Source organism: Podarcis erhardii, assembly GCF_964252035.2.
Source record: "Podarcis erhardii genome assembly, chromosome: 7".
NCBI classification, from domain to species: domain Eukaryota; kingdom Metazoa; phylum Chordata; class Lepidosauria; order Squamata; family Lacertidae; genus Podarcis; species Podarcis erhardii.
In genome coordinates this window covers 11903014-11927786 of record NC_138511.1, presented here as the reverse complement: position 1 = coordinate 11927786, position 24773 = coordinate 11903014, and the positions used below count along the sequence as shown (strand labels likewise).

Below are 24773 nucleotides of genomic sequence, written 5' to 3'. Positions count from 1 at the left end.
CCTGAACCAAGTCTGGGGCCTGATTCTGAAGAGCCCCAGTCTGCGCAGGTTCCCCTGCAACAAACACCAGCTGGGCCAAGTCAGGGGCCTGAGCCTGCCCTGGCTCCAGATGCAGGGATTAACTCGTTGCCTCCAGCACTTACAGCTGCTCCACTACCGGTTGGGTCAGGGGAGGCTGAGGCGGCCCTGGGTCTAGCAACCCACCCACGTCTCCCGAGCTGCAGAGACTAAGGTATGAGAGACGGAGAGACCTGAATACTCGCAGGAGGAGTGCTCGCCTTCGGGCGAGACAGGGAGGTGAGTCACCAGGGGATCAGGACCAGTCATTACCCCGACAAAGACAAAAGGTTATTGCACCCCACCCCAGGTTGCGGGAGCAACATTGCTGTTTGCTAGAACCTGCCTGAGACCCTGTGCCTGACCTTGCCTGGTTTCCTGCCTCGTGTCCTGTCTTGGCCCTGTTGGACTGACTCCTCGCAGAACCCTTGGATTCGGGACCGGACCTGGACCACGTTGCTCGGGTTACCCCGGGCCCAGCACACCCAAGCTGTGTCAGGGACGGTGCTGAGGAGGGCTGCACTGAGGAAGAATGGTGGGAGCCACCCCCTCCCCCTGATTCTGATCCTGAATCTTCCCAGGAGTAGGACAGTATAGATTTGGAACAGTGGTTTGCCGAGGGGCACAGTTCAGAAGGCAGAAGCTGGGAAATACTGAATGGGGAACAGCTAGGAGAAGAACACTGGAAAAGAGAGGGTTAACAGATTCACAGTCATTGGACATCATTCCTCTGCCCAAGGTCACGAAGAGCTCAGAAAATCTTAGAACAGAAAGTGCAGAGGGTACAAGCTCAAGATGTAGGAATGATGTAGATTAACAGGGACGGAGGGGGGGTGATCCTTAATTGGGAGCACCGCCATTTCTAGGAGACGTGTTCTTTGTTCTCTCGCTGTGATTATTAAAGATTCTAACTGGTAAGACCTTCCTTTCGTTTGATCTTCTTATCTACTGCCACGGGGGGAGGAAGCTGATTCCCCGAAGCCTGACAGGTTGGTGGCCGTCGCTACCTGTGATCTGCCATGGATGCTTTAGTTGAGATTCCTGCATTGCAGGGGGCTGGACTAGATGGCCCCTGGGTTTCCTTCCAGCTTTACGATTCTACGATTCTACCTCCTGTGGGAAGGAGTTCCACAGTTTAACTATGTGCTTGCTACATGAAGAAGGACTTTCTTTCCTCCATCCTAAGAATCAGCTTCATTGAATACCCATGAGTTCCAATGTTAAGTTGAGAGGGAGAAAAGCTTTCCTCTGTTCACTTTCTCCAGGTCACTTAGTGGGACACCTGCAGTTCAATGGCGTTATACTGGTGTTTTATTGAGCAGCGGGTCCTTGCAGGACCCAAATTAACCAGGACATTAAAGGCATGGCAATACTATGGAGTTATGGGATATGCACTGACTGGAAGCGGCCCAGTGTAACCGCCCCAATGTTTTTGCAGGCATAAACAGTCTGGGAAACGGGGTTGGGTGTGAATGGGCACAAATCACCTTTGGAGAATGCAGCCATGTTCCCAGACAATTTTCACTTCCCTGGGCTAAACACACCTGGTTCCTCTTAGCCATTCCAATCTTTGCTTGAAACTCTTTTAGTTTGCCTACGTTCTTCTTTAAGTGCAGCACCTGAACTGAACACAGCACTCCATACAAGCTCAGAGTAATGCAGAATAAAGCAGAACTGATGCTTCTTGCGACTTGGAAACAAGAGTTCTGTTAAACCAGCCTAAAAATCGCACTGCTAGGTGATAGGGCAACATATAAATACTTGATATAAATCAATTGTGGTGATTGGAGGTGGAATTATGTGGAGCATCCAAGAAGCTCTGGGCAGGAACATCTTCCTGATATCTTTTTTTTTTTTTTAAGGTGATAAGTGATTAGAATCATGTAGCAATCCTACCTTGCATTTAAGCAAGGCAGGGCTGGGTGGCAATTCCTGAGAAACAGATGCCCTGCCAGTTTTAACAATTTTTACAACAACAACAACTTTACTTATACCCTGCTCAGCTGACTGGATTGCCCCAGCCACTCCAAGTTCCAGCGTAATAAAACCACATTAAAAAACCAAATATTATTTTTATATATATACAGGGCTGCCTTCAGATGTCTTCTAAAAGTTGTGTAGTTTTTTTTAATCTCCTTGACATCTGATGGGAGAGCGTTCCACAGGGCAGGCGCCACTACCGAGAAGGCCCTCTGCCTGGTTCCCTGTAATCTTGCTTCTCGCAATGAGGGAACCACCAGAAGGCCATCGGAGCTGGACCTCAGTGTCCGGACTGAACGGTGGGGGTGGAGATGCTTCTTTTGGTATACTGGGCCGAGGCTGTTTAGGGCTTTAAATGTCAGCACCAACACTTTGAATTGTGCTCAGAAACGTACTGGGAGCCAGTGAAGATCCTTTAGTACCAGGGTTACCAGTCTAGCTGCCACATTCCGAGTCACCTTCAAAGGTAGATCACATTGCAGTAGTCCAAACGGGAGACAGCCAGAGCATGCACCACTCTGGCAAGACAGTCTGTGAGCAGCGATTAACCATTCTGCCCTGAATTTCATGGCATGCAGCAGTGTTTGCATTCCTCTGAAGTTCGGCTTCTGCCAAAAAGTTATTAGTTTCCCTGTCTTCTGTGGCAAGAGTATGTGTAATGGTTGTAAGGGGTTACTTGTGCGTAAGTTGCCTTCAGTTTTGGTTAGATTGCCTGCTCAACCATGCTTTGGCTGACAGCTCACACTCCGTGGCCGGTCAGTCACTTGCAGAATCCGTCAGTGGGCGTTTCTTGAACCTCTTCCAGCATAAGAGCTGTTTGACGCCCAGTCTCCTCCTACTTTCCCTGCGCGGAACTCATCTGTGCAAGTAAGGGGAAGGCAGAGGCGTGTCCGCGCTCTCCCCACTAGTCTCGGGTGAAGGGTCGTGGAGACCTCTCTCCGAATCCTCCATTTCCCTCCCTTCCCTACCGGTGTTACGCTGAATTCCTTCCCCCCTGCTGGTCCCCTCTCCGGCATCGCTGTGGAGCCTTGCCTCCACCTCTCGTTCTGATGTCAGTTCCCTGACAGTGTGTAACTTACACAATATATGTAATTAATTAGATAAATTGTGTTGTTATTACGTTATTCCACACCATTCATTTCAATGCCAATGAAACACAATGTAAATGGGTCAAAACAATGTAATCCATTTCGTACTGTTTGCAGACAGAAAGCAGCAGCAGTGAACACCTAATTGATTTCTGCTACATTGATTTCTGTTCCAAACACAGGACAAGTTAGTGAACCTCGGTAATTTCCACTCCTGTTTCTGTTTTCATGTGAATTTTTTGACATCCCTGATCATCAGCAGGGGTCCTGTTTTGTTGCAGGAAAGTGGAATGAATCTGAAGTTATTTTTTTAAAAAAACTAAAACCATGCCTGCCTGTTAGAAGTTTTTAACTCTGCTCTGGGAAATATTCCAAAACAATGTAAACGTTAACCACAAATGTTTCTTTGGAAATTAGCGTGGAGAATGCTCCAGCAAACCCTCAGGGGGTCCATCTGCAATTATCTTTACAGAGAATAAGTATGTGGACAGACCCACAAACACATGCCCGACACCCACACGGGACACCCACTTCAGTCGGTCATCTCCAAGAACAAGGCTGGTTGATGTGAAAGCAGAAAGATGTCTGGAGAGCACCTGAAACTCTTTGCTTGTAAGGCCACCCGCCCAAGATAGGGTTGTCCTGTGTCAGGAATTTCCCAGACATAGCTGGGAATCGGCTGTCGGAAACAGGGGCCGGGTGTCAGGGGCTGGACTGAGGAGGAATGGTGGGGACCACTGCCCCCCCTCCTCCTGAACCTTCCTGAGAACAGGAGGACCGTATAGATTTAGAACAGTGGTTTGCAGAAGGGCATAGCTCAGAGGCTGCAGAGGGGAAATATTGGGAGGGGAACAGCAGGGGAGAGACAGCTGACAGACTCAGTGTCTTTGGAAAGCATTCCTGACCTCACCCTCCCAGGACCAGGAAGCCATTGAGAGTAGTAGAACAGAAAGTGCAGAGGCAGAAAGCTCAGATCAGCCAATGTAGGGATGACGTATAATAGGAGAGACGGAGCTGGTGGGACTTTACTCGGAGTGACGCCATTATTTAAGGGAAACTACATTCCTTCTCTCTCTGTGAACGTTGAATAAATTACTTGGTAAGACTTGGTAAGTAATAAATTACTTCTTGTTTATCTGGTTCTTGGCTACCGCCATGGGAGGGGTAGGATTCTCTGAAGCCTGACACCAGGTGGAAATTGTTGAAATGTCTGGAAAAATACAGGCATACAGCAACCCGCGTCGGTAGTGTCATTTTGGGCGATGTCCCTTAAAAATAGCTCAAAAACTTCTTCTTTTTAGATTTTGCAAAAATAAAAAAAAGCCGCTCAACAACTTTGGCAACCTGAGGCACAGCAGTTGCCTGCCCCTCCATTCCAATGACAGAAACTGACCAGCTTGATAGCTGAATCGTACTTCGGTACTGCACCTCTCTCTACATTAAAACAACAACAACGAGCTCCACATTTTCAAGCTGCAATGAAGTGGGAAAAGACGATGGGAACAGGGGGGAGATGAAAACACTACTGCGACTCTTAAATGTCAAGAATGGCCCCTCCAGGTGATTGCAAACTGCGACCATAGAGCATGTTTAACCTCTCATCTACGCTGTGGATGTCAGCTTGTGTGCATGTCAACATACCAAAAATGGGATTGCCGCGGGGCGTATACCCTCCAAAAGTGAAGACGTGGGAATGATCTGCAGTAACCACGGTCAGGGTATCCTCAGAAGAGGTCATGATATCAGCCCGGCCAATTGCCCGATCCATCTCCACAGCTTCATGCAAAGCCTGCTTTGCTTTTCCTTCATGGTGTCCATGGTCAATCCTGCCTCCTGCGGAAGGAATTATTAGAATCAGAAAACTGTAAGAAGCGCCCCAATTGTCCTCTAGCCCCAACCCTTACAATGCAGGAATTGCTGCTGAAGAATCCCTGGCAGATGGCCATCCAATCTCTGCTTAAATATCTCCAGCAAAGGAGAGCCCACCAACACTCAAATATTACAGTGGTGCCTCGCAAGACGAAATGAATCCGTTCCGTGAGGCTCTTCGTATAGCGGTTTTTTCGTCTTGCGAAGCAAGCCCATTGACAGCTTAGCGGATTAGCGCTATTAGCGGTTTAGCGGCTTTTAGCGATCAGCTGCTAAGAGGCTTAGCGGCTTAGGAAAAGGGGGGGGGAGGGAAAAAAACCCGCAGGAACTCGCAAGACATTTTCGTCTTGTGAAGCAAGCCCATAGGGAAATTCGTTTTGCGAAGTGCCTCCAAAACGGAAAACCCTTTCGTCTAGCGGGTTTTCCGTCTTGCAAGGCGTTCGTCTTGCGGGACACCACTGTATCATCATTACTAAAATTGAATTTGTACTCTGCCCTTCAGAATTCGGATTCTGAAATTCCCAGGGCAGTACATAACAATATGTTAGGATACACAAATTTATACAAACATCTTCCATAAAACCAGCAATTTGTATAAGAAAACCAGCCACCAGAAACCAAAATCAGAGACAATCAGTCCTTAACCTGTTTCATATGTTGTTGTTTTACCGCCAACAGACCACAGTCAGAATCCAGTTTGTTTCAACCATGGTTTGGTGTTATGTGTGAACTTGGCCACGGTTTGCTTGGCAACCCCACCCCAGATGCTCACCGAGCTACAAAGGCACGAGGGCAAGAGCAGCTGGAAAGCAAACCATACTTTGAAGAAGCAAACCATGGTTTGTTTGTCTGTGGGGCAACTCATGGCTTGCTAAACCAACAATGGCTTAAAAGAAACCATGGTGTTGTGTTGTATATGAACCAAGGGTTTCTTCATTCCTTTGGTGCTTTAAGAATATAAGAAGGTCCTGCTGGATCAGGCCAATGGCCCATCTAGTTCTGCTGTCACCCTCCACAATTGCTGCATAACTGGCCTTTGAATCAGCATGCAGGAACAGTGGTCCCTCCTACGATGTTCCCTTGCCTTCTCCACACCTTCTTCCTCCTCTCACCTTCTACTAGAAGGAAGAACCCAAGAGGGTTCTTCTGGAGGATTTTGAGGGCCACCTCCACCATTTCCGTCAGAGAAGGGTCTGTTTCGTTGTTCCTGTTCAGCTCATACACCAGGTCAATCGGCTCAAAGAGGCCTGCGGACGAAAGCCAGAGGTGTGAGTGACAGCCTCGTTAACTCTCATGCTCCATTCGAATCCCTGATCTCACTTAAATAATGATTTTGCCTGTGTATTACATGTTTGCATTTCTCTACAACGCTGGCATAGCATGCAGCCAACATAGTCAGGGCCGGCTCTAACATTGGACAGAGTCAGCTGGCTGCTTCAGGCAACAGATGCGAAGGGTGTTTGAGGCACACATGTTGCCTAATAATATTTATTATTATTTTTTATTAAATATGTATACCACCCTTCATCAGTGGATCTCAGGGTGGTTCACAACATTAAAAATACACAAAAGACATAATAAAAATAAGAACGAAAACAAACCAATAATCTCCCCCCCCACACACAACACATATAAAAGGGCATTGGCTGTTAATCAGCCAAAGGCCTGGTTGAAGAGGAACATTTTTGCCTGGCGCCTAAAGGTGTATAATGAAGGTGCCAGGTGAGCCTCCATGGGGAGAGAATTCCACAAACAGGGAGCCACTGCAGATAAGGCCCGTTCTTGTGTTGCCAGCCTCAGGACCTCGCATGGAGGAGGTACATGAAGAAGGGCCTCAAATGATGGACACAGAGTTGGTTTATATGGGGTGAGGAGGTCTCTGAGGTATTGTAGTCCTGAGCAGTTTAAGGGCTTATAGGTAAAAACCAGCACTTTGAATTGGGCCCAGAAACTAATTGGCAGCCAGTGCATTATGCTCAAACTGCCTCGCCATGGCAACCCAGCCGCCAAATTCTGCACCAGCTGAAATTTCTGAGCCATCTTCAGAGGCAGCCCCATGTACTGCAGTAATCTAACCCTCCTGGTCGATTGTTTGGGAGCTTCAGAAGCTTTCTTCAGCCCGAAAATCACAGCAACCGATGCCAACAGACATCGGCACATTTAGGGATCCGCAGAGTTTGTGCAGCTTGCACAAGAGAACTCAGCAACTCGGCATTTTGGCTAATCTACTTTATTTACATATAAGCACACACAGAGCACTGCAACATGGCTCCCTCTCCCTCTAGCATCAGACAGCAAAATGAAAGAACATCCTGTCTCCATCACTTTCCACTCTGTGGAGTCAAAATGTATATCGTCATGTGATAGACAACAATCCCATGACTGCAATCACAGAGCAGGAATTCTAACAGTTACCAACGCATAGACAACAGTAGTTAGGTTGTCTCTGTCCAGACAGGGGTGCACCTGGGCCACCAGCCGAAGCTGATGGAAGGCACTCAGGGCCACTGAGGCCACCTGAGCCTCGAGCAACAGCAAAGGATCCAGGAAGACCCCCAAGCTACATACCCACTCCTTCAGAGGAAGTGTAAGTCCCTCAAGAGCAGTCAACCTCCCATCTATTTGGTCTAGGAAACCACCCACTAAGATTGCCTGTCTTATCTGGATTGAGCTTCAGTTTGTTGGCTCTCATCCAGTCCAATACTGAGGCAAGGCAATGGTCCAGCACTTCCACTGCCTCACCTGCAGATATAAAGGAGAAATAGAGCTGAGTGCCATCAGCCTATTGCTGACAACTTAATCCAAAATTCTGGATCACCCCTCATGAACTAGAAACTCACCCATTAAATAGTCCACCTTGTTCAGGTCAAGCTTCATCAGTTCTGTCCGATTCCACACATAAAAGGCGTTCTGGGGAGGGCGGGGGGGAGAGAGAGAGAGAGAGAGAGAGAGAGAGAGAGAGAGAGAGAAGAATCAATTTGCCACTGAGGAGCACCTTTGGTGGTCGTCTACTAAACTGGTGCAGTGATGAGGTGAAATAGCAGTACTTCCAAGAGGTTGTATGGATTGGGCCCCTCTCATCAAGGCCACTGGGTTTGTTTTCATGACTATAGTAGAGTGTGAGGATGACCAGGAGGAGAACTGGGACCAAACAGATCCCCAACTGGGATTGTCATTATTTTTGTGGGTTTGGGGGGATCAGTCTGGGTGATGCCCCCAGTCCTTTCCAGTTCTTGGGGTCCTATAGAAGGTAAAAGAGATAAAGGACCCCTGGACGGTTAAGTCCAGTCAAAGGCGACTATGGGGTTGCGGCACTCAAATCTTGCTTTTCAGGCTGAGGGAGCTGTCGTTTGTCCACAGACAGCTTTCCGGGTCATGCGGCCAGCATGACCAAACCGCTTCTGGCACAACAGAACACCGTGACCAGAGCACACGAAAACACCATTTACCTTCCCGCCGCAGCGGTACCTATTTATCTACTTGTGCTGGTGTGCTTTCGAATTGCTAGGTTGGCAGGAGCTGGGACAGAGCAACGAGAGCTCACCCCGCCATGGGGATTTGAACCACCAACCTTCTGATCGGCAAGCCCAAGAGGCTCAGTGGTTTAGACTACAATGCCATGAGGTCTTATATCCAGTGAGGGTTAGGATCTAAGAGAAGATTCTGTTGCTGAACTGGTTAGACAGGTTTCTTTGTAAGTCATTGACCTTAGCTGGCCATATAAGTGTCCTGATCAGCATCCCAGAAGAATGAGCCACAAGAGGTACAACTGAAGGATGGTTCCCTCCAGGCTCATGGACCCCACTCTCCTTGCTGCTAGGTAGGAGAACAAGAGACAGAGAGCTGAGCCGGAAACAGGTTGGAAGCTGGAAGACCAAAGACCTGCTTGCTCTGTGCTGGACCCCAAGGAGCGACTGATGGAGACGCAAGATCTGTTGGGGCGTCAATGCCATGAGCATCTCATGCTCAGGTTGGATATTTGTGTGAATCAAACCGTATATTCTACAGACACCGCAGCCTCTGCCAACCTTCACCCCAAGGAAATCAAACTCTGGGCAAGCCCCTGGCTGCTCGAGATTGGGGTGGGGTGGAACATCATTGCAATCATAATCGCCACTCCAGACTTCACCGGGAGGGTTCCAAAAATGTCCCACTTACCTTATCCTTTGGTTTTGCCTTCCTCCATGCCTCAATGAGGTTCCTGCCATCCAGCCGACTCCCCCTGAACTTCTCCTCGTTCGGATATTCCACATCGCTGGTGTTCTTGGGGAACATGTACTTCCGACCCCCTCCCATAATCACCTGAGCAGAAGGCAAGGAAAGGAGTCTGTTTCTACCTGGCATGCAAGGTGAGCATGGACATCACAGTATCGCTTGGATCAAAAAGACTTTCAGAGCGGCTTGCAAAGCTTGAGGCTGCAGTTAGAAGAGGACGATGTGCTCAGCTGAGAAAAAAGATACCAGTGGCTGAGCCAAAGCCATCCTGCTTCCTGACTGGGCAAGGCTTTGGTGCAGGGCCACAGGCCAGTGGTGGGACACGTGAGGAAAGCCTCAGGTTCAGTCCCTAGAAAAATGCAAGCTGTGCTGTTGATAGAAGTAGTACGACCCATGCAACACGTTGGCGACCAATATACACACAAGAATTACCAAAATAATTATACATTCTTTATCAATCTTCTGAGAAAAATACAAAACCTTGTGCAAAGCCACAGAGACTTACAAACTACCCAACCTAAGATGAGCTTATAATGTCTGGTTTCAATGGATTTTTCAAACGCTTTTGTTTTCTTTATCTTTTTAGGCTTTGCACAAGGTTTTGTATTTTTCTCAGAAGATGGATAAAGAATGTATAATAATTTTGGTAATTATTGTGAGTGTATCAGTCGCCAACGTGTTGCATCAGGTTCAATCCCTGGCAGAGAGTTACAGAGCAGGTAAAAAAAAAAAAAGAGGTAAATTACCCCTGGACGGTTAAGTCCAGTCAAAGCAACTATGGGGTTCCCTCGCTTTCAGGCCGAGGGAGCCGGTGTTTGTCCACAGACAGCTTTCCAGGTCATGCAGCCAGCATGACTAAATTGCTTCTGGCGCAATGTGACACCGTGACGGAAAACAGAGTGCACAGAAACGCTATTTACTTTCCCGCTGCAGCGGTACCTATTTATCTACTTGCACTGGTGTGCTTTTGAACTGCTAGATTGGCAGGAGCTGGGACAGAGCAACAGGAGCTCACCCCGTTGCGGGGATTTGAACCGCCCACCTTCAGATTGGCAAGCCCAAGAGGCTCAGTGGTTTAGACCACAGCGCCACCTGCCTCCCTAGTTACAGAGCAGGCTGGCTGGAGTGCTGCTTCTCTGCCCAAGACCCTGCAAAGCTGCTGCCGGCCAGAGCAGAAGGTGCTGAGCCTGATGGGCAACAAAGCAGCTTAGGGCACCTGCGTTCTGCCCAGTTCTGGCACTGTGTCTACTGCAGCGCCCGACGGGCTCCCGCGATAAGGCAGGCAAGCAACCAGAAATGCGAGTCAAGGTGGACAGTTTGTTCCAGTGTAAACAGAACACCGTCTGACTCAGCAGGGTGTATCTAAGGACCTTTCCATGTTCTGGACATTTTATAATGCCACTTTGGCTCTGGGGCAAACGAGAACACCTTGGCTCCAGTTTTGTGGGACAACTGCAGGAATTGAGGTTGTAAGACCTGGATAAACAAACCTCCCAAAATGAGGTTTCAAAGAACCTCCTCTCTCATTCTGCTCAGTTTCCACTTTGCACTGGTTCAGACAGAATAAAAAAAGGGGCCTCAGGTGGAGTGTTAGAATGTTAATAGAAAACTTGGCCCAAGAAGGCACTAGAGCATAGCTGTCAAGTTGCAGATTTGAAAATAAGGGACCAGCAGCCTCGAAAATAAGGGATTTTAGTCAACCAGCTGAAATACAAAGTTAAAAGGGACCAGATAATTTGGGAGAGCAGCGCCGGTTTTTAGCCCTTCGTTTACAGAGGTTGCTACTCAAGACACCAGCTGATGAAACGCTGCAATTAAATAACTACAAGCAGCAACCACTTTTCGCGCAAAACGAAGCCCAAGCTATGAAGATGCTGCTGCAGTTCTGTATCTTTTCTCTCACGCTCCATCTGCAGCTCTCAGTTCCATCAGGCGGGGCGGGAGGAGGGGGGGAAATAGCGCCCGAAGTAAACCCGCAGATCAGACTATCTATGCTAGTCTACCACTACAAATCTATGGGAGAAGCGCTTGCGGTCCTTCCTCCGCTTTCCCCCTCAATGGTTAGCCCTTGGAACACCTGCCCGCACCTCCTCCTCCTCGCTCTGAACTGCTCTCTCTATGGTTGCCCTCACTCTTCTCTCAAGGCTCCTCAGTCCCGGTGGGGAGGGGCTCTCAGGGGCCGAGGCTGGTGAGAGGAGGCCGGAGGGGGGCGGGCCGGACAGCCAAGCAACACAGTTGGAGCCTCCCTCCTCCCTGGTCGGCAGGGAGGGAAGGAGGGAGGGAGGGGAGCTGCTTCCTTTGAAACCCGGGAAATTTAAGGGACATCATCAATAAGGGACAGCAGCGGGACAGGGCGCTGGGATAAGGGAGTTTCCTGCCAAATAAGGGACGGTTGACAGCTATGCACCAGAGACATTTTGAAAGGGAAGGAAAAGTCTAAGGAGAGTCCTACATCTGGTTCATAAACCTCTGCAAGTTTAAAAGAGATGCTTCCTGACTGTCTGTCTTCCTGCAATCTGTCCTTTGCAGGCTCTCTGCCCAGCCCAATAGGCGCTTACAATTCAGCTGGGCTGCATCTGTGAAGGCCTGCAACGGAGAGCCTGTTTATTTGACCACAATTACGCTTCTTTGCTGGCACTCCAACCTCCTCCTCCGATTTAGGGTCTTAGAAGGTGAATCATACAGTGCAGCAGAACTGGGCCAGGTTGTGGGGTGGGGGAAAAGAGATTTGAAGGGGAATATTTAATTACACACCCAACAGAATTGGCTCGCCCAACATGTAATTACTGCAGAAGAAAGTTAAAATTATTATCTTCTTTTTTTTAATGGACATATTAAGCTGCTTAAATAACAGGTTCAGCTTTTTGCTTTATTTTTGCCGTGGGTTTATTTGAAGTAGAGAGACACACCCACCCCTATTTATTTACCCCAGGGGAGAAATGCGGTGCCGGGTTCCATCGGACGATGCGAGCGGTGAAAGGAGCCCAGAGACTGACCTCTGTCGCTCAAACCACAGGGTGGCTGGGGCCGTTGTGGCTGCCTGTTTGCACTGCCACGGCTGCTGCAACCAAACTAACATCGCCCCTGGCATTGCCGGCTGTTCCTGGGCCAGGGCTGTTTGGAGGGCGCCCAGCAGCACTCCAGGCGCCCGCAGGCAGCAGGAATGCGAGGTCATGCCTGGCTTAGCCAGACCTTTGTGGTGGGGGGAGAGCGTCCTGTGGGGTTTGTGGCAGGGTGTGGCTGGCACCAGGCCCCTGGCCCTGCCCAATCTTCTGGGCCCCAGCACCTCTCTTGCACAAATCTACGGTTCGCACTCATGCCTCGCTGCTGCTGTTCCTCCTCCACCAGCCGCACGGGGACCCAGCACCTTCCGCAACCTGCCAGGAAAGCGCACTGTTTTGCCTGGTGAGAAATCTAATTCCATGGCAAGGCCTCAGAAAACTGGGAGTGGGAAGCTAGCTGAGTTTCTGAGCTGCCTGGCTCAGCCTCCTTTGGGCAACCCAGGAGCCCCCATGTGCTTGCATAACATTAGTGGCTTCTAATAAGTGGCTTCCTTTGCCTGCGCACTGCAAAACGCCTCTTCACCCAGAGGAATGAATGCCACAGCGAGCGGCCATCGCCGCATTGAAACATGCCTCACCTCCCCCTAACTCTCTCCCTTTCTCTCTCTCTTTTTCCCTCCTGCTTCAGCTGGAAATTTTTCGCCCTGGGGGTATATATTTCATTCTGCGTTTGTTAGATTAAAGTCCTCCGAGGAGCCTGTTTCTTCATCTGGAAAATGCCATGCCACCAGGTTCATGGGCGCTAGGAAGATCCTGATTGCATATTGATTACTTTTAAAGGTTGAAGAGTTTAAAAAAAACCCAAAAGACTCTGCATTATACTGAGTCAGACCCTTGATCTGTCTAGCTCAATGTTGTCTACACTGACCGGCAGTAGTGGATCCCCAGGGTTTCAGGCAGGGAAGTTAAGAGGAAAGTTTGTGTCTTTAAAAGATGTCTGGCAGTTGCTTCATCAGGTAAAGGGTACCTCTGAATCAGGCATAGGCAAACACGGCCCTCAAGATGTTTTGGGACTACAACTCCCATCATCCCTAGCTAACAGGATCAGTGGTCAGGGATGATGGGACTTGTAGTCACAAAACATCTGGAGGGCCGAGTTTGCCTACGATCAGCAAGCCCAAGAGGCTCAGTGGTTTAGCGTCACTCGTGTCCCTGAAACTTCTGAAAGCTGTTGGGGAGCAAAGGTTTAGAGGAACGATAAGACAGAGGCAACAGGAAAGTTTATACAATTATGAGCGGCACAGAGAACAGCACTAGAACTCGTGGCTATCCCAAGAAGCTGGATGCTGGAAGACTGAAGACCGATAAAAGAAAGGACTTCTTCAAGTAGTGCGTGGTTAAAACTATGGAACTCCCAGCGGCAGGAAGCAGCAATGACCACACATTAAAGGTAAAGGTACCCCTGCCCGTATGGGCCAGTCGTGTCCAACTCTAGGGTTGCGCGCTCATCTCGCTCAAGAGGCCAGGAGCCGGCGCCGTCCGAAGACACTTCTGGGCCACGTGGCCAGCATGACGAAGCTGCAACTGGCGAGCCAGCACCAGCGCAGCACACGGAAACGCCGTTTACCTTCCCGCTATAAAGCGGTACCTATTTATCTACTTGCACTTAGGGGTGCTTTCAAACTGCTAGGTGGGCAAGAGCTAGGACCGAACGATAGGAGCTCACCCCGCCGCGGGGATTCAAACCGCCAACCATGCAATCGGCAAGTCCTAGGCGCTGAGGTTTTACCCACAGCGCCACCTGCGTCCCGACCACACACTAGGATGACTTTAAAAGAGGATTAGACACATTCATGAAGGAAGAGAAGGCCTTTGACAATGGCAGATCTTGGGGTCTCAAATTTCAGCGGCGCCCTGGGCAATGTCAAAATTTGGCGCCCCCACCCTGCCTCAAGCCTTCCATTCTACATCATAGCTGCAGTGCGCCAAAGGCTCCATACCCTGTGCAATCAAACTGGTCGAGTCCCCCTAAATCCACCTCTTGGCGACTATACTCTGCCTTTCAATGGCTGTCACGTGGAAGAGGGAACAAACTTGTTTTCTCCTGCTCTGGAGGGTAGGACTCGAACTAATGGCTCCAAAGTCCTACATTGGCTCCAAGTACATTTCTGAGCACAATTCAAAGTGTCAGTGCTGACCTTAAAAGCCCTAAACGGCCTCGGTTTAGGTCCAGTATATCTGAAGGAGTGTCTCCATCCCCATCATTCTGCCTGGACGCTGAGATGGTCCAGCTCCGAGGGCCTTCTGGTGGTTCCCTCACTGCGAGAAGCCAAGTTACAGAGAACCAGGCAGAGGGCCTTCTCGGTAGTGGCACCCGCCCTGTGGAATGCCCTCCACCAGATGTCAAAGAGAAGAACAACTACCAGACTTTTAGAAGACATCTGAAGGCAGCCCTCTTTAGGGAAGCTTTTAATGTTTGACAGACTACTGTATTTTAATACTTTGTTGGAAGCCACCCAGAGTGGCTGTGGAAACCCAGCCAGATGGGTAGGGTATAAATAATAAATTATTATTATTATTATTATTACAAGAAAAAAAGATTCTGACTAAGTGGGAACGGTCTCCTTCGGGAGATTATGGACTCCCCTTTCTTTGATGTTTTTAAGATAGCCATCTATCATGGACACTTTAGTTAAGATTCCTGCATTGCAGACCAGACCAGCCACATAAGGCACCAAATGGGTGCCCAGCTACAGCCCATCATCCAACGCCTCCATTGCTGCCCGCAGAACCTCCTGTGCGAACATCGGCCCACAGAGACATCAGCATCGCCTCTAGGCGCTGCTGGCCTCATTCCACCACCAGGGGGAGCTGTGTCCTCTCCTGCTGTGCCCACTGCCTGAGACAATAGGCATTGATTGTGCTTTTGGGCAAGCTGTGCCAGCTGGCATTGGGTGCCCTGCTGTGACGATGCAACCGATGCGCTCTGCTACAATGGCCCAGATAAAAGATCAGCGCACGACACCACGGCGCATCTTTCAAGCTTCTCTTCACCCTGAGCGTGGAATGCATCTGCAGAGAGGTGCCCTCTGGCCTCCTGGCACTCTCTCGCCCTTGCCAGCTTCCTGTGTTTGGGGGAAACGGGCCGGGGAGGTGGGGGCTGCTGGCTGGGTCCTCGAGAGAGTGGGCCTGAATAGCAACAGGGGCCCATTGCCCGAGTGCCAGGTGCAGGCAGGGACTGGGAAGAGGCCACCCGGCTCACTCGCGTTCTCTCGCCTCTTTGGGTTGCAAGGCAGAGGACGAGAACAGCTGTTGTGGGAAACAGAGACACAATTCAGGCTCTCTGGTCCGGCATGAAGGAGGAGGAGGAAGGGTCTGCACTGCCGGAGATTTTCTTGGGTTGCATTCTCAAGGGCCTCCCCTCTCGCCCCCCTCAGAGCCGCCGATTCGCACAACTTTTCCACTCGCAGCACTGAAAGCTTTCTTTGAGCTGATCTGCATAGTTAAATCAGCTGCTTGGAAAACACCAAAAGCTTCTAACCTCGGCCTATCCTTCTCAGCCAGCCAAGAGCCTGGCTGTTGTTCCAGGCAAGGAATAGATGAAGTCACCCATTTGGGGTTTTCCTCATTTTTCCAATCTCCACTTCTCCACATTCTCACACCGCTTTGCAGTTTTTCGTTAACATTTTGCCAGTATCTGAATGCAAATTTCTCCTAGGCTACACTTTTCCCCCATGCAATTACCCCTAATGTTTGCCAGCAGATTTTGGTATGTCCTTTCCACTAATGCATTTCCCTTCAATATAAACTTTTATCCAGCAGGAACATTTGGCATTGCAAAATTCAGAGAAGTGGGGCTTTTGAAGAGTAGCTGCGATTAGGTGTGTTTATTCTTTCGGGAAGTACAGAACCCGAACCAAATTCCTTTCCCATCCTCCTTCCAGATGAAATATCTGTGCAACTGATAAAACATAGGGCTGTCACCTGATTCCTCAACTTTTGTACACCCACCCCTCTGTTCAGCCATCTGGGCTAGAGATTTTAGCTTTCAATAAAATGGAACGAAATCAGGACAGCAGTGGTGTATCTTCCGCAAGAGCAGGGTTCAAGGGCAGAAAGATGATCCTTTATGCACAACTGAGGAAACATTGTGACTCACAGGGAGACAAACCGCTTCTTGGTTTAACTTCCAAGATTTGAAAAGAAAGTTGCAATGCAAGGGAAGAAGGGAAGAAGGGAAGAAGAAGAAGAAGAAGAAGAAGAAGAAGAAGAAGAAGAAGAGGAGGAGGAGGAGGAGGAGGAGGAGGAGGAGGAGGAGGAGGAGGAGGAGGAAGAGGAGGAAGAGGAAGAGGAAGAAAGACCCACATTTGCCTGAAAGAAACAGGAGGTTTTTCTGTGAATGTTGTGGGATGGGTGATTCTGTTTTTTAGTTCATTGCAAGACAAACAGACAGAGAGGTTTTTCTCCCAAGACCCATCCAAGTCATTAGATGGTAATTCAGCCCACAATCTCTAATTTAAGGTGTTTCCTTTTAAAAAAGAAAGATTTTTGTTGTTGCTGTAAGACTCCTCATGCTTTAACCAGTTTCAATTTGTATATGTTCTATGCACCATAAACGTTGAGAGAAAGAAGGCAGGGAGCAGCTTTTCCCACCCCCAAATGAAAGATCTGAGGGGAGCTGGGGGCAGGGATTAAATATTCTGTCAATTTTCCGGTTCTCTGGCTTTCTAAATTTCCAGTCTTCAATTCAGATCTCCACAGCAATTTGAGCTGCGGTTGTTTCGATCTTTGTGAAAATTCATCAGTATAATCATAATGATAATAATAAACACGGTTCTGAAAGCAATTTGCCCCGAATAGGATGCATTTTGTTTGTTATTTCCCCCCAAATACAGGCATCGTTGTGCATATTGTTTGGTTGTAGAAGTGCCTTGCAAAATCTGGAGAAGTGTGAATTTTGAAGGACTGCTGTGCTTCAAATATTGCTTCAAGAAGAACGCATTAGGGAGCTTCTCATCCAAGGGTGCAAATGTAAGATTCACATCTATTGCTCCGCCCACTTATGCACCACTGTCATGTGACCCTGGAAAGGTTTCCCACGAGGTCATGTGACCCCTGAACTCAGCCTAGCATACCTCACAAGGTTAGCCTGAAGATAACATAGGGTTAGGGAGGCCGTTTTCAGTCGCCCTGATCTCCTTGGAGCAGGACTGAAAATGCAATAAATCCACCCAGAGCTGGATCCTCCCTTTTGTGTCCCTCTCGAATCCACCCACCTTGCTCTCCAAAATAACTGCTTGCTACCGAAACCAGAGAGCGAGAGTAACGCCCAAGGAACGGCCGTGGTATTCCACGAATGGCACAGTACATTTTGCACAAAGTGGAATAATTATTAGGCTTGCGTCAGAGCCTGAGCCATTCTGCAGTCCCAGGAGACAGTGCTGGGAACTAAATGGACCGCTCATCTCAGGGGTGGGGAGCCTTTAGAAACCCCAAGGGACGCATTGCCTTCTGGGGGGGGTGGCACATGCCAGGGGTGGGGCAAAAGCAGGTGGAGCAATTGATGTGAATTTTTCCCTTCGCGCAGTAGGCTAGTTTCCACGCATCCCTCTCTGGCCTCCATTCATGCAGGCAAGAGGCATTATCTGAGTCCAGGGATAGGTACCAGTCAGGCAAAAACATTCAGGGGGAAGACCATTGAGGGGTGGGCCCTAGGGACAGGGCTGGGGAAACCCAGCCAGATGGGTGGGGTATAAATAATAAAATTATTATCATTATTATTATTATTATTGTTATTATTATTATTATTAATCCAAGGGCCCAAATTCCTTCATTTGCTGCATTTCCACCCCGTCTATTCCCGACAAGGAGCTCCAAGTGGTGTACAGTGGTACCTCTGGTTGCGAACGGGATCCGTTCCAGAGGCCCGTTCGCAACATGAAAAGCCCGCAACCTGAAGCACCATATCTGCACAGGCGAGCGGCGTGGTTTGGTGCTTGTGCACATGCGTGAAGCGTGATTTAGTGCTACTGTGCATGCGCGAGCAGTGAAACCCGGAAGTAACCCTTTCCAGTACTTCCAGGTCACAGCGGGACGAAACCTGAAAAAACGCAACATGAAGCAAACATAACATGAGGTATGACTGTATATCGTTCTGTCTCTCATTGTTTAATCCCTGCAGCAGCCATCCTGCGAGGTAGGTTAGGCTGAGAGGCAGGGACTGGCTCAAGGTCACACCCAGGGAGCTCCACGTCTGAGGGGGAAAAGATCAGGATGGTGGAGGGTTCGGAAACTAAGCCTTATGAGGAACGTTTGAGGGAGCTGGAGATGTTTAGCCTGGAGAAGAGAAGACTGAGAGGAGATAGGAGAGCTGTCTTCCAATATCTGACAGGTTGTCACACGGAGCGAGTTTGTGGTCTCCTGCTCTGGAGGGTAGGACTCAAACCAATGGCTTCAAGTTACAAAAAAGGATCAACTTCCTGGCATTAAGAGCCGTGTGACAGTGGCATGGCCTCCCTCGGAAGGTGATGGATTCTTTTTCCTTGGAGGTTTTTAAAGCAGAGGTTGGACAACCATCTGATATGGATGCTTTAGCTGAGATTCCTGCGTTGCAGGGGGTGGACTAGATCAGTGTTTCCCAACCTTTGGTCTCCAGCTGTTTAGGGACTACAATTCCCATCATCCCTGACCACTGGGTCTTGCTAGCTAGGGATGATGGGAGTTGTAGTCCAAAAACAGTTGGAGGCCAAAGGTTGGGAAACACTGGACTAGATGACCCCTAGGGGGTCCCATCGAACTCGACAATTCTAGGATTCTATTATTCTAACCCATGGGTAGGCAAATTAAGCCCCGGGGGCCGGATCCAGCCCAATTGCCTTCTAAATCCGGCCTGTGGACGGTTGGGGTATCAGCATGTTTTTACATGAGTAGAATATGTCCTCTTATTTCAAATGCATCTCTGGGTTATTTGTGGGGCATAGGAATTTGTTCATCCCCACCCTCAAAACAATATAGTCCGGCCCCTCACAAGGTCTGAGGGACAGTGGACCGGACCCCTGCTGAGAAAGTTTGCTGACCCCTGCTTTAACCGCTACATTGGCTCATCAAAGAGAGATAGAATCACCCCAAATACGCTGTGATTTCATTTATATTCCCCGCTTTTGGTATCCATAGAATCATATAATTCTAGAGGGACCCTGAGGATCAGTGCTTTTTTCTTAAAAAGTAAAATAAAAATGTTTAGGGGTACTCTCATTTTCCTAAAAAGGTAAAGGTAAAGGGACCCCTGACCGTTAGGTCCAGTCGTGGCCGACTCTGGGGTTGCGGCACTCGTCTTGCTTTATTGGCCGAGGGAGCTGGTGTACAGCTTCCAGGTCATGTGGCCAGCATGACTAAGCCACTTCTGGCAAACCAGAACAGCGCACAGAAACGCCATTTACCTTCCTGCCAGAGCGGTACCTATTTATCTACTTGCACTTTGACGTGCTTTTGAACTGCTAGGTTGGCAGGAGCAGGGACCGAGCCATGGGAGCTCACCCTGTCACGGGGATTCGAACCACCAGCCTTCTGATTGGCAAGCCCTAGGCTCAGTGGTTTAACCCACAGCACCACCCGCGTCCCTATTTTCCTACTCATTTTCCTACTCATATTGAAATACTGCCCCTCAATGAGGCCAAACGTAGATTCACAAATTGTTTAGGGGTATGCATACCCCCATGTCCCCCCCCCAAAAAAAGCACTGCTAAGGATCCAATCCCTTGCAATACAGAAATATGCAGCTCTCCCATATGGGGATCAAATCTGCAACCTTGGAGTTATCAGAACCATGCTCTAACCAACAGAGCTATCCAGGTCCCCTCGGCCCTGTCCACTCTTCATTGCCCTTCTTCCCCTCTTAAATTAAAACCGTCCCGCAGCTGTTCTTGGCTGACCCCGCTCACCTCAATGTCTGGGATGTTTTCGAAAAGCTGGTGGGCGATGTCTTTGCAGCCCTGCTGGATGGCCTCAGGGGGCATCTCGTTGTCAGAGTACCAGTCCCGGTCGGCAGAGTGTGCATAGGCCGCGCTCGGCGTGGCATGGTTGACCCGCGTTGTCGTGACGATGCCCACAGATTTGCCTGGGACCAGAGAAGCAAAGGAAGAGCACCGTCAAGGCAAAGATGTGCTCTTCATCCTGGAGGTTGAGGCTTTCCAGGGCTGACGGCATGAACTTTGGCAAAACTCAGCAGGCACAGAAGCCAAGCTCAAAAAAACCCCCTTCTGGGCAAGACGCCACCAAACTCCCTCCCCTCTTCTCCCAAGCTAAATGACCCCTCTCACATCTTGGGCATGCAACGGGGTCAAAGCGTGCTGCTGAAAACACATTATTCTGTCTATCGACACAGCCGGTTAAACATTGTTCCGCTCTGCGGAGTTAATCATCTCGCCGAGAGTGATTTTTGGCTCTCCTCGCCTGTCCCTCGGAGCCCACGGAGAACAAGCAGAACAACTGCGCTCTGTGTCTCCTCCAGATCATCCCTTCGCTTTTCGCACTTCCTTCCTTCTCCCCCCACCCCCCCAACCCACCGTCTCTCTGCACCAGCCCCATGGGGGCACCATGGATAAAGGCAAGGCCAGCACAAGCCTCCTTTGTAATTGGAGCTGGGGGCACACATCCCCATTGAGGGGGAACCCGAGGGTTTATTTTTAATCGCGGTTTCCAGCTGATCCATGGAAAGAGGCGCTCTGTTTGGCAGAAAGAGAGAAAAAGTGGGCAGAGAGGTTCCGAGTGTGGGCACCTGCAAATGTCAGGCTTTGATCTGATTTCGTTCCAGCCCACACCCCCCAAAATCACAGTGTGACCACCGAGGCCACTCAAACCAGCTGGGCCACGAAAGGACAGCGATCAAACAGGTTCCTCTTCAGACATTTAACTATGGACTCATGTCCAAAACATTGGATTGGTTGTTGTTTTTTTAGCATCAACAGAATGCATTTTTCAAAAGCAATGTTTTCTTGGCATTTTCCATCTGTTTATTCATTTAAAACAACAACAACAACAGGAAGCATCAGAGCCTTTGGCTCCTCCAAAACATTTCAGCGGCGACGATAAAGAGGGCCGCTTCTTTGAGCAGCGTGACTTAGCGCTTCCCGTTTTATAAATATCCTGGTGGAATTTTTCTCATATATGTATAATCACACAAATTTTCTACCATGAACAGATGTAATGCAGAGGTTGCAGGTTCAATCCCCATAAGGGCCAGCTGTCTATTCCTGCATTGCAGGGGGTGGACTGGAATTCAGCGTTTCCCAAACTTGGGTCTCCAGCTGTTTTTTTGGACTACAACTCCCATCATTCCTAGCTAGCAAGACCACCGATCAGGGATGATGGGAATTGTAGTCCGAAAACAGCTGGAGACCCAAGTTTGGGAAACACTGGTAGATGATCGTCAGGGTCCCTTCCAACTCTATGATTCTATGTTCAGACCTTGTGCTACGCTCATTTCAGGCAGGAGGTGTTCCCAGCCTCACCTGGAGAGGGTCAATCCAGGGCCCTCCTGTATCTGCTCAGATGCTCCTGGTACTTACCAGGGGATACAGTCCAGGGGTGCTGGAAGCTGCCTTAGACTGTTATAACAATAATATAATAATGATATAATAAGCTGGACCATAAAGCTGGACCATAAAGAAGGCTGATCGCCGAAGAATTGATGCTTTTGAATTATGGTGCTGCAGGAGGCTCTTGAGAGTCCCATGGACTGTAAGAAGATCACACCTATCCATTCTGAAGGAAATCAGCCCTGAGTGCTCCCTGGAAGGACAGATTCTGAAGCTGAGGCTCCAATACTTTGGCCACCTCATGAGAAGAGAAGACTCCCTGGAAAAGACCCTGATGTTGGGAAAGATGGAGGGCACAAGGAGAAGGGGATGACAGAGGACGAGATGGTGGGACAGTGTTCTCGAAGCTACCAGCATGAGTTTGACCAAACTGCGGGAGGCAGTGGAAGACAGGAGGGCCTGACGTGCTCTGGGCCATGGGGTCACGAAGAGTCGGACACGACTAAACGACTAAACAACAACAATAATAATTTATTATTTATACCCCGCCCATCTGGCTGGGTTTCCCCAGCCACCCTGGGTGGCTCCCAACAGAATATTAAAATACAATAACCTATTAAACATTAAAAGCTTCCCTAAAGAGGGCTGCCTTCAGATGTCTTCTGAAAGTCTGGTAGTTGTTTTTCTCTTTGACATCTGGTGGGAGGGCGTTCCACAGGGCGGTTGCCACTACCGAGAAGGCCCTCTGCCTGGTTCCCTGTTGGGGGAACTGCCAGAAGGCCCTCGGCACTGGACCTCAGTGTCCGGGCAGAACAATGGGGGTGGAGACGCTCCTTCCTGTTACGAATGAATGGGAAGCCTGGCTGCTGGATCTGGCCAATGGCTCATGTAGTCCAGTGTGCTGATCCTAGAGGGGTCACCCAGATGCCCCAAGGAGAAACCAACAAACAGGACCCAACTGAGCACAAGAGCCCTCTCCCCTCCTGTGGCTTCCAGCAGAAACTGGTATTTGGAAGCACGGCTGCCTCCAACCACAAAGGCAAAGCTTAGCCATCCTGGTTAAAGTAAAGGACCCCTGACCATTAGGTCCAGTCGTGGCCGACTCTGGGGTTGCGGTGCTCATCTCGCTTTATTGGCCGAGGGAGCCAGCATACAGCTTCCGGGTCATGTGGCCAGCATGACCAAGCTGCATCTAGCGAACCAGAGCAGCGCACGGAAACGCCGTTTACCTTCCCTCCAGAGTGGTACCTATTGATCTACTTACACTTTGACATGTTTTCAAACTGCTAGGTTGGCAGGAGCAGGGACCAAGCAACAGGAGCTCACCCCGTCGCACGGATTCGAACCGCCGACCTTCTGATCGGCAAGCCCCAGGCTCTGTGGTTTAACCCACAGCACCACCTGCTAGTAGCAGCCAGATAGCCGTTTCCAGGCCTATCAATCAATTTTAGGGATTAAACCAGATACCTTCCATGTGCAAATTGATGTGCTTTGCCACTGGGCTTTTTGCCCTTCTCTCCAATGCTGCAAAAACTTGGACACGAAGATTCTGTTTTGCTTGCGTATCAAACCAGTCTCAAGTCCAGCTCTTGTCCCAGACAATGCACTTATTGTGGTTAAAGTATTCTGACACCCTTCCAGAAAGTGATCTGCGATCTGTTACTAAGTGAAGTTTTAAGAGGAAACTTTTGCTTGGCGGTTAAAAAAAAGCCCACCTATTTTCACATGAGAATGAGAGCAAAACCCAACGTTCAGCTCTGGATCTGGAAAGACCCACAAATAAAAATGCTTCCCCCATTTGGGGAGAAAAGTGGAAAATTCCAGCACCTTTTTACTGAAGCCCCATATTGAACAAATTGATTTTTTAAAAAAGTATTGATAAAAGCCAGGCCTTGTCTTAAAAGCGCAGATAACAGCAAAGCCTAAGCTGCCATCTTATGTACCCTTGGGAATAAGCCACATTTAGTTTGGAGGTACTTGCTCTTGATTGTGCTGTTAACGGAATAATAAGCAAGCATTTATCTCTCAAAGCCCACGATTTTCAAAATGCCTTATCAACCAGCGAGCTTTACTCTTGCAATGTGTTTCAAAGCTGCTGCATTTTGAATTGTTATGACCTGCCCTGGGGCCTTAGGGTGAATGGTGAGTAATAAACCAAATTTATTATTAGGACGTCAACAGGGCTGGGGAAGCCTTAGATCACAAGATGTGATCTTCCAGGTCTCTTTATGTAGACTGTGGACTGTGCCCCTCCTCCTACTGAGCTACGGTCCTTCCTTTAAAAAAAAAATCAAAATTCTACTCCTCATGGTTCAGAAGGAAGGGCTGGCTTAAACAGGAACACATAACCGCCAACATTTCTCCGATTGAAATAGGGACATCCTGTGCCATAATAGGGACGCGGGTGGCGCTGTGGGTTAAACCACAGAGCCTAGGACTTGCCGTTCAGAAGGTCGGTGGTTCGAATCCCCACAGCGGGGTGAGCTCCCATTGCTTGGTCCCTGCTCCTGCCAACCTAGCAGTTCGAAAGCACATCAAAGTGCAAGTAGATAAATAGGTACTGCTCCGGCGGGAAGGTAAGCGGTGTTTCTGTGCACTGCTCTGGTTCACCAGCTGGCCACATGACCCGGAAGCTGTACGCCAGCTCCCTCGGCCAGTAAAGCGAGATGAGCGCCGCAACCCCAGAGTCGGCCACGACTGGACCTAATGGTCAGGGGTCCCTTTACCTTTATGCCGCAATAACAATAATATTTATACGTCATCCATCTAACTGGGTTGTCCCAGCCACTCTGGGAGGCTTCCAACATATATAAAAACATGATAAAACTTTAAACATTAAAAAAAACCTTCCCTATACAGGGCTGCCTTCTGAAGGTTGTACCTTGGTTGACGAACGTCTTGCAACTCAAACGTTTTGGCTCCTGAACACGTGAGTGTTCCGGTTTGTGAACGTACTTTGGAACCCGAACGTCTGACGCGGCTTCCAATTGGCTGCAGGAGCTTCCTGCAGCCAATCGGGAGCCGCG

At 49.2% G+C, this 24773-nt stretch overlaps 1 protein-coding gene across 2 annotated transcripts in view; it reads right to left on the bottom strand.

Moving 5' to 3' along the window:
- Positions 1 to 24773, bottom strand: part of ALPL (alkaline phosphatase, biomineralization associated) — a 67988-nt gene that overhangs the window by 7428 nt on the left and 35787 nt on the right. For both annotated transcript variants that reach the window (XM_081871075.1, XM_081871076.1), the window contains exons 6-10: positions 20152 to 20327; positions 9153 to 9296; positions 7835 to 7904; positions 6107 to 6241; positions 4767 to 4958 (exon numbers count right to left, since the gene is read on the bottom strand). In XM_081871075.1, coding sequence (XP_081727201.1) covers positions 4767 to 4958; positions 6107 to 6241; positions 7835 to 7904; positions 9153 to 9296; positions 20152 to 20327 — 717 coding nt within the window. The remainder of the gene's footprint in view (positions 1 to 4766; positions 4959 to 6106; positions 6242 to 7834; positions 7905 to 9152; positions 9297 to 20151; positions 20328 to 24773) is intronic.